Below are 10,580 nucleotides of genomic sequence, written 5' to 3' on the forward strand. Positions count from 1 at the left end.
GCTACTGAAACCTCCAGCATTTTCTCTATTATTCTTTTTTTACTTTTGTCCAGATATGGGAAGGAATGGACAGCAAAATAAGTTTTGCTGTCAATACTAAAATACTTCAAATCAGAATGAAAGATGTAAACCCTAAGCGGGTGGTATAAAATATTTACTATGGAGCTAGATTATTATAACTTGAATTGCATATAAATATGTTTACCCGAATTTTATATAGAATTAATCTTTTTGTACAAATATCTTTACAACATGCTCTCGGATCTGCTTGGTCCTAACACCATAAATGACAGGGTTAAGGGCAGGGGGGATGACCACATATAGATTAGCCAAAAGAATATGGATGTACTGGGGAATGTTATGGCCAAAGCGATGAGTCATAAAAGAAAAAAAGGCTGGTGTATAAAAGCACAGCATGACACACACATGGGAACCACAAGTATTGAGAGCCTTCAGTCGTGCATCTTGAGAGGGAAGACGGAAGACAGCTTGGAGGATAAGTACATAGGAAGAGGCAATCAGGATCACATCCACAATAATATTAGAAATCACCATAAGCCCATAGATTATGTTGACCTTAATGGGGGCACAGGCCAGTCGGGCAAGACCCATGTGCTCACAGTATGTATGAGGCATGATGTGATTCCCACAGAAGGGCAGTCGCAAAATGAGAAATACAAATGGGGTTACAAGAATTAAATATCTTCCAATGACTACAAAGACTAGAATGCTGACGGTTTTATTGGTGAGGATCGCCTTGTACTGGAGAGGATTGCAGATGGCAACAAAGCGGTCATAAGCCATGACCACCAGCAAAACAGTCTCCATGCCAGTGAACATGTGGATGAAGAACATCTGAGCAAGGCAACCCCCAAAACTGATCTCTTGGAGACTGAACCAGAAGATGCCCAGCATTTTGGGGATGGTGGATGTAGACAGACCCAGATCAATCATGGACAACATGGCCAGGAAGTAGAACATAGGCTGATGAAGACTGTGCTCAGTCTTGATCACATAGAGAATGGTGATGTTCCCCACAAGGGAGGTCAGGTACACAATGCAGAAGGGGAAAGCAATCCAGATGTGTATAGTTTCCAGTCCTGGTATTCCTAGCAGGATAAAAAAGGGAGGATGGAACTGGGTATTATTGATGGATGGCTTTATCATAGAAAGTGTCAACGAATTCCTATCAAGTAAAAGCATCCTTGCTTTCAGTAGAATCTTCTCTTTTCAAGGTCCTGGAGAGACAGGAAAACATCAGTCAGTGTGCTGGATGGAATGATATGTGTTAATTTACACACATGTGGGATTTGTTCCTTTCAAAGGTAATTGAATGTCACACAACATGGATATTGTTCTGAGATCTATCCCAGGTAATATTGTCCATGGTTTTATTTTTTCCTAATTCATGAGTTCTTTGAGGAAATATTTTACAATGTAGTGTATGTTCACGTTTTATGGCATTCCCTTCCATCCATTACCTTGAGGAAATCACCATATCCAATGTTTCTTAAATTGTCTAGAATTAAAAAGTCCAATCAGTAGGGTAGGGAAAGGGACCAGGGGAAAGAATGAGCCATGAAGAGAAAGGGGTGGTACTGGGGAATAAAATGGACTAAATTATACAGTTATATTGGGTACACATACAAATATGTAACAAAGAATCCCACTGTTACTAAAATTATAATGTACCAGTATAAGGAAAACAAAGAAAAATTTTTAAAAAGTCTACAACAGGTGAAAAATAAAATAAAAAGTTCTGAATTACAGTAAGAATTGCTGCTGTATACCAATCAGATCTCTGTCTTAGAATTTTCTTCATTTAAACGGTGCTTTTCTGACTAGTCTGTTTATTCTATGAGAGCATTGCTTTTTTTCTTTTTTTAAATTTTTCCTCATCTTATTGGATTTCTTAGTTTCCAATTCCATATCACTGGTTTCATTTTTTCTACAGTAACCTATCAGACATCTTTATAACATATGCATCAATGTATAATATCTAACATTATGATATGTCCTAAAATCATGCCTTCTTTTATATATAAACAGATCATATATCTAACAAGTTTTGTTGATACTAAAATTAAATCATTGTTAAGGAATCTTCCTTGGTCCCTTAAATATAACAAAAAAAGTATCTTCTTTCAATCCTTTGTAGCCTCAGGATACTGTGTAACTCTGAAGCACCTAACAAACCTAATTCCATCATTCTTTGCCTACGGAATAGCTGCTACTCAGGTAAAAGAACAAGGAAATATTAATTTTAATATATCTAACATTGGAATAAAACAATTTGGTTCCTAGTTTATGTAAGTATGTGTGTGTGTGTGTGTGTGTGTGTGTGTGTATGAGAAAGAGATACAGAGACACATACACACACACAAACACACAGAAAGAGAGAGAGAGAGAGAGAGAGAGAGAGAGAGAGAGGTGGGTGAGTGGAGGAAGATATTATATTGTGCATGTTGCATACAACAGATGTCCTGTAACTTTGCCAGGTAGTTACCCCGTAGTAGAAATGTCTAGGCAAGGGAGTTAATAATCCCCTGTTCTATATGAGAAGGAAAGGAGTGTTTTTTAACCCCAGAGAAACTCGAGAGTATTGTACATGTTTGAGGGAGGGCACAATATTATCCAGTGTTGAGGGGAAGATGCCAGGCTGAGAAATCAGAGAGAAGCTGTTTGTGCAACTTGGACTAGTCTGAGGAAATAGCTAGGGTGATAGGTCATGGAATTGCAGTCCAGAGTCAGTCCCATCTTCAGGGTGGAGATTTTCAGTATGACCCTTCACTAGCAGAGGAAGAAGTTTCCAGGAGAGTGGCATAGGAGACCAATCTTTCACCGCATATCCGGACACTTACCCTGTGGCAGTTTAGACCAGGGTACTTGCCTCCTTCCTGATGCAGCTATGAGCCACAAACAATGGCAGACAGTGTGATCCAGAAGATTATTTCTGGAAGGCAAAGTGACACATTCATCCTGCTTTAGGTGGGTACAAAGATCCCAGCCCTACAGTCCATTTCAAAATCCAGATTTATAATAGTTGAAGATCTTACCCTTCTACTGTCCACTAATCCTAAGATTATTGAGTCCGTGGTGTCTTTTTCTCTGCTGACTAGTCCATTTCTCTGACTCTAGTATGCTATTAAGAGTATTGATACTTTGAACCCATTCAAACTTAAAATGGTATAAATCTTACTGTACCATTTGTTTTCTGTTAACCTTTAGGCAAATTCCTTTCCCTTTCCAGATTCATTTATGCAACCATATCATTGGAAACAATAAATCTAAGTAACATTGTTCATTTTTTTATTGTCTGATAAGATCAATAATGTAAATCAAGGAACTAGCTCACAGAGTATTCCAAAATAGTATTCATATTATCAATTCCTGCCAATATTGTATTTTCTTTTAGCCCCAATGTTAACACAGTAAATCACGTGGTAGCAAAAATAACAGGCTTCTTTTTAAAAGGCCATCATTCATAATTAAGTCATGTTTGACTCTCAGATGGTATGTATGAAGGAGGTTGGAATGATGATTGTCACAGATGAGACCAAAGAGAGAATGTGGTTGGGCCAGGCATTTATACTTATCTTTAAATCTCTATTAATACTAACACAACCCAACTTTGCTCACTTTGAGGGGAACTGTGTTCTTTCTTTAATCTTCCAAACTCCTGGGACCAAGGCAGTTGAGGAGAGTGGGTAATAATCTCTATTTAACCACTTTTTCTTTTTTTGGTACTGGGGATTGAATCCAGGGGTGCTTAAACACTGAGCCACATCCCCAGATCATTTTATATTTTATTTTGAGACAGAGTCTTGATAAGTTGCTTAGAGCTTCACTAAGTTGCTGTGGACTGCTTTTAACTCATGATCCTCCTGTCTCAGCCTTCTGAGCTGTTGAGATTACAGGTGTATAGTGCATGGTTTATTTCTGCACTTTCAAGACTGAGTCATGAAAGAGGTTAGGGAGGCAGGCTCAGTTTGTCTGCTGTAGCAGTGTTATTGATTTATACAGATAAAGGCTTGGAATTGGTTTCATAAAGTTGATAAAACCTGAAGAACACAGTGCAGACCAAATATTTGTCATTCCATTTGAAAATTGACATTAATCACCATTCCACCCCCAACTCAAATATATGAGTGTCTTATAGGGGTGCCTTTCTGTCTTATATAAACAAGAGTGAGTTTAGTTGCTGGCCTTTCCTCCTGTAATATGTAAATTTGCTAGTCTGAGCAATTTTCATTATTTAGACAGTTGGTGTCAATATGATTATCTTTGTGGCATTTGGTCTACAGCAAGTGTGCTGGGTACCTGAGTATTTGTGTGTGTGTTGGCCAGTGGGTGGTGTATAATAGAAAGAAAGAGAGGGAAAGAGATACAAATGGAGATAAAGGGCAAAGAGCCCCCCAAAAAAGAAATTCTGCATATGTGTATTACTCATTGGTATGCCACAGTCCTCAGCTGTGGATGCTGTACAATCCTCCATGCTCTAATACATTTGTCTGTGAAGTTAATGGCACTTGGGATAACTGTTTGGCAAAAGGGAGACTCCTGTCCTTTTCTTTCATTTGTCCTTTCATTCTCCTCTCTGTAGCATCTCGCCTGCCCTGTTCAAGCATTCTTACCTCTCATATTTCTTTTCTCAGCTCTCACTTGGAGCATATTTGCAACATGACCCAGGTTTTTAAAGATGGTGCTTGGGAGCCTCTTCAAGCCTCTGAGCCCCAAGCCTACCTGGTCACAGAGAGGAAAAATTTATAGTGAATCTAAGCATGTCCCAGAATCCCTGAGCTTAGTCTTCAGACTCCTCTGGGTATAAACATGGACAAGGGTCATTAAGTCTCTAACTCCTTGTCCCCACACTACTGCATCTGCGGAGAAACACTGTACTAGATATAACCCCTAAGTGCAGGGCAGGATATGTGGCATGCAATGTGAGGAATGGAAATATTCTGAATGGGGGAGTCTGTTTGGGAGATGATGTTGAGTCAGCCTCTCTCAGGAGCCCTGAAAATATTAAATTCATACTATAAAGTCTTCAAAGTGTGACATCTTAGGAAACTGCCCTTGGCAACTCTTCTGTTTTGTTTAGTGGAAATTTATAAATTCAGATTTAGTTTGGCTACTGTCACAATTGAGGATTCAAAGGATGAAGAAGGAGTAGAACTCTGAAACAGACCCCGTAGACTCTGTGGCAGCACATGAGACCCGGTGGGGGCAGCTCTGTTTATTGGCAGAGGGCATGCCTTCAGATAATGGCTTCAGCTTCTTTCAAGCCAGCGAGTCTCCTTCCCAGTTTATAACTATGGTGAACATAAAGTCTCTGGAAAAACATATGTTTAGCTCTTTTGGTTGATGGTGGGAAAAAAATCTACATTTTCCTAAGAAAACCATGATATTGTCTTTTCAAGCCAGAGCACAGAAGTGTGTCCTGAGGGTCTCCCTTCCTACATGTGGTGAAGTGGACCTGATGGTGCCACCAGGGCAGGCCACAGATTCTGATTTTCCTAACTATAGGTGAAAGGGACTGATGGACAATGGAATTATTTGGCTTGTTTTTTTTTTCTTCAAAGTTTATTCTTTTTTGAGTTGTTTCCACAGAGGAGGCAATATCTGCAGTCCAGAAGATATTCCGGTTTAATCCACTACATTCTCTTGTTCATTTCATTCATTTTAATTAATGAGAAGATTGTGTTCTATTTTCCTGACCTCCCCTCATTGAGTCCATCTTCCCTAATGTATCTCCATTTGTTTTCCACTATTGAGCCTAACTCTATTCAGTCTATGCTTAAAATTTCTTCCTATGACCTCTACTTTGTCCTTGGTATATTATGGACCTTTTAGGATACAAAAAGCACTGTTGTTGCCAAAGTCCTTTTCTCTGTACTCAATTAGCCTTTTAAACTTTAGTTGTACTTCATAACTTCATAATGCATATCCTTTTATTTGGTGATGAATGTCCTACATACAACATAACTGCTACTTATTTCCACTTTCTTTCAACCATTCCTCAATAACCAACTTTAGTCTTCCATATCAGCCAAATGGATATGATCTCTGGATCTCTTGTATTTTCGTATCAGTGTAAAACATTATCATAACATGGACATGTGTAATTGAATTTAGTGTTTTCTATATTTCCCATTCTTTTAATGGAGTGTTATTACAGTGGTCTTTAACTCACTTTATCTAGCATAGTACCTTAAATGTTAGAAGTCTCAGGCATTATTAAATTACATTATTCTTGGAATATGAAAATTCCAGATCTGAGAATCATAACACCATATGATTGTATATATCGTAATCTTGTCCTATGCCAACAATTATTCCACTATGTATTATGGAATCAAATTTTCATGAACAGCAGTATTATTTTTGCATTAAACCATTTTGATGTTCTATTGATTTTACTTGTGAGACAGAAAACCAGATATTCCCTGAGGACACTGCTTCTCTGAAAACCTTTTAGGGATTGGATGTTTTTCCACTATAACTCCTAACATGGAAAAGCCTAGAGGAAGGCTTCTCCTCATTTATTTTAATGGATACTACTGGAATAATATACAGTCCTCATCTCTAAAAATCAAATCTACTTTGATACTCATGACATAATACAGTCAATACTCCTACTGCCTTGAAGATTTTGAAGTCCAATGCACTGCTGCTTCATTGAATATTTTACCAATATAACTCTTGTTAGTTTCACTTTAAACTATGATGAAAATTTTGTGTTTCTTATTACTTCTTATATACATGAGTAAAATTTATATTATATTCCTAAAATTACATTTAAGTCAGCACGATATCACATTTTTCCTACATATTGACAAATTACATCCTTGTTAATTTAACTCTTGCTGTACCCATCTTGTAGGCAGCTATGTAGGCTTAATATGGTTTACACAACGATGATAACTGTTTTCATCACCATCTCCATCTTACTTGTGTCCTGTATAGGACACCTTCATATCTCCTTGGTTGGGTACCATCAGGGATGATTATGTAATGTGATCAATGAACCAAACTTTTGCCTCATGGTGTTTGCATTTTGCATTCTGTTACATCATTTAACTTTAGTGACATAAAAATACAAAAACAAAAACAAAACAAAACAAAGCAAAACTTCTGTAATTTTAGTTGCTTAAAAACAGTAATTCTTTTTTTCCAGACATATTTTCTTTTTAAAAAAAAAAACTATTTTTTAATTTTATTGGTGTATCATAATTATACATAATAGTGGGATACATTGTGACATATTCATAGTACACATAATATAATTTGATCAATTTTATTTTCTAGAACATTCCTTCCCCTTTATCTTCTTTCTCCTGATCCCCTTCATCTCCTTCCATTTTCATGAGATCTCTTTTCTTTTCTTCAGTCTTCCACATATGAGAAAAAATGTACGAGCCTTTAGGTTCAAGATTCTTAGGACTGAATGAGAAATTATTTCAATCTAGGCTCTCTCACTCTATCTCTTCCAGCATTTGCTATAGGTCAAGTCATAGTCTGGCTGGATGGTGGAAGACAGTTTCATTGTAATTTCCCCAGAGATTAGAGAGCTGAATGTTGGGATCTTCCTCATTGCCCTTTACATTTATCAGGTCAACTAGGACTCACTCATGACAATTGTGGGGTTTCAAGTGCTACAGCAAGAAATTCCCATTTACAATCTCTTTTTAAACCTTTGTTTGCATCACATTCACTGATTTCAAAAGAAGTTATATTTCTGCCCAAACTCAGGAGTAAGGAAATAAGCTCATCTCTTGATGGGAAAATGGGAAACATCATGTTGAAAGGGCAGTGAGGCAGGGGCAAGTCACTATCCCATGGATCTAAGTTGGTTTCTCATTTGGCTCTGCCCCATCTATAAAAACACTATGCATTCTTGGGTGTTCTGTGGTGCTGTCTGTCCTAAATCATGTCTGTATGTGGTTGTGTTTGTTCTGTACTAAACTGTTCCACCAGTTGCCTGTTCTTGTACACATATCCCACAACTCTGGTTAGTGAAGCTACAGGATGGATTTGGGACTGTAATAGTATAAACTGTAAAATGTTCTTTAAGATGGTCTGGCTCTTATCTTTTGAATCTACGTTATAATTTGTAAATGAAAACAAGTGGGCAAATAAACTCTCAGAAATATTTATTATATTAAATACATAATTAAAGAGGATTTTAAAATTATTGATTGTTCCACATTATTTACCTGGTTTATCTTAAATTTATACTTTGAGTAGAAAAGTCCAAAACATCATCTGTTGGATTTATGATGTTTCATAATGGTATTGAAAAATATAGTAGAAAAATAAGCTGCCAACTTGGATTTCTATACCCTTAAGAAGATATTTTCTTGGGCATAGAAATTTAGGTTGGCAGTTCATTTTTCTACTATAGTTTTGGAAATATTATTTTACCATTTTCTTGATTTCATAGTTTTTTAAAATGATATTTGCTGTTAGTTTTCTTATTGTTTCGTTGAAGATATTCCCCTCAACCCCTTTGACTGTTTTGAAATTTTTCTCATTATTTCTATTTCCCAGTGGTTTTACTTTGACCCTCTTGAGTTTTTTTTTAATAAATTTTTGCCTTAATTTCTTTAATAAATTTTATAATCTTCATTTAAAAATATTGCTTCTAACCTACATTTTAACTCTTTTATGATATAAGTACATGTATATATAACTTGATTATTTTTTAAATCTATATTGTTTTTCATATTTTCTACCAACTTATTTCTCTAGGAAATATTGTAGATGTTATTTTGATTACTCTCAGTTCATTATCTCTTCAACTAGGTATGATATGCTGTTAGCTCATCTACTGAATATATATTTTAAATTAATGCAATTTCTAAAAATAAAATTCCTAACGTGTTATTATTACTTTCCAGTTCATGGATGAAAAATTTCATCTTACCATCCAATTTATTGTGTATAATGATCTTAGTTCTTTAATAATCCCACTGATTTTCTTTTGAAAATTTTAATGTTTATTTTTTATTTGATTTTTGGTTGGTAATTATTGTCCTTGATGAGTATAAAATCTTTTGGAAACAGTATTTTTAACAATTACCTCAATATTAACTCTTCTCACTGAAATTGGATGATCCTCATTAATAACATTTAAAAAATATTTGTTTTATGTTAAGTTAATAAAATTCACTAGAATTGTCATAGAAGTAAGTGAAATGTTAATAGTGACTTCCAAAGTCCAAATTGATCTTTTCTTTTCTTGAGAAGTATTCTACTTACATTATTCTTTCCTTTAAAATGCTTGTTATTGTAAATTAATATTATCTTTTCTGTTGCCATTTTTGAAAGCAATGAACTTATTTTTTTTTACTTTGGCCATTTTATATACCTTATCATATTAAATTTTCCATACTTCAAAATGTTTAAGATTCTTTATAATTTGTTTTCTGTTACCATCCACTTTCCCACATTTTTTGGAAGTTCATGAATAGTTTCCTTTTTTTTTTTTTTTACACATTTTGATGTTCAAAGTCAAACAGTTAAAAACCCGTACAAAAGTAAATAAATATTCATTCTTGCTCTCTCTGTAATGTGTGATTTAACTCCCCCATATCTCATACCTTGTGGTGAGCCGTTTCTGTGAACTGTGGCCGCCATTACAAGATGGCGCTGGTTTCCCCTGTAGTCTGTGACAAACAACTCCTTATCAGAATGAGTTGGCACGCTGTGACTTGGCACCCTATGAGAAAAGTCCACGTGGCAGTTGTGCATTGGGGCTTTATCTGCTTTATTAAGGCTGGGGCACACGGGAGTAGTAGTAGTGGCAGTAGGAGTAGCAGTAGGAGTAGTGGCAGTAGGAGTAGCAGTAGGAGTAGTGGCAGTAGGAGTAGCAGTAGTAGTAGTGGCAGTAGGAGTAGCAGTAGAAGTAGTAGTAGGAGTAGCAGTAGAAGCTAAAAGGCATGTCAATACAAAGGCCTGAATAAACAGCTGAAAGAAGAAAAAGTATCAAGGACCTGAATAAACTGCTGAAAGAAGATTCCTGAGTTGCGTCTTCCTTGCGGGCAAGGGGTCGCGACAATACCTGGTACCTTCTCAGTATGTGAATTATCACTACCCAAATTCCATTTCTTCTGTCAATGAGTAAAATTTACATTATATTCCTAGAATTACATTATAAGTCAGCACGGCATCACATTTTTACTAAATATTGACAAATTACATCCTGGTTCATTTGACTCTTAACTAGACCTCTAATTAAATATCTCTATGAAGGAAATTTTGTTACTACCAAAAAAAGATCCATAGCCAGATAGTTCTAATAGTAAGTTCTTCCCTCAATGAATTCAAGTTCTCCTCCTTGAACCTTACACTTACATGGCATATTCTGTGTTAGGATTCAGTAGAGAATATGTACTCACACAGAAACACATATCTCCAATAACTGTGGTCAATATTTCATATATATGTATTTATGTATATCTAATATATATATTCAATTGAAGGTCAATTTGACAAAAGAAATTTCTTTATTAATTTTTTATCATAAATTTCAGTCTTTTAGGTCTTACACTTCCATAACCTAAATAAGTTACTCTCAT

General features: G+C 35.8%; 1 protein-coding gene across 1 annotated transcript; it reads right to left on the reverse strand.

Moving 5' to 3' along the window:
- Positions 1-222: 222 nt before the first annotated feature.
- On the reverse strand, positions 223-1,167 carry LOC144254437 (olfactory receptor 52E4-like). The gene has a single exon (XM_077797593.1). It carries the CDS (start codon positions 1,165-1,167, stop codon positions 223-225), a length of 945 nt encoding a protein of 314 aa, XP_077653719.1.
- Positions 1,168-10,580: the final 9,413 nt, after the last annotated feature.

The sequence above is a fragment of the Urocitellus parryii genome, chromosome 4 (genome assembly GCF_045843805.1).
Source record: "Urocitellus parryii isolate mUroPar1 chromosome 4, mUroPar1.hap1, whole genome shotgun sequence".
Classification (NCBI taxonomy): Eukaryota; Metazoa; Chordata; class Mammalia; order Rodentia; family Sciuridae; genus Urocitellus; species Urocitellus parryii.

Coding starts and splice junctions, on each gene's coding strand:
- LOC144254437 (XM_077797593.1), bottom strand. CDS start 1,167: ATGATAAAGCCATCCATCAATAATACCCAGTTCCATCCTCCCTTTTTT.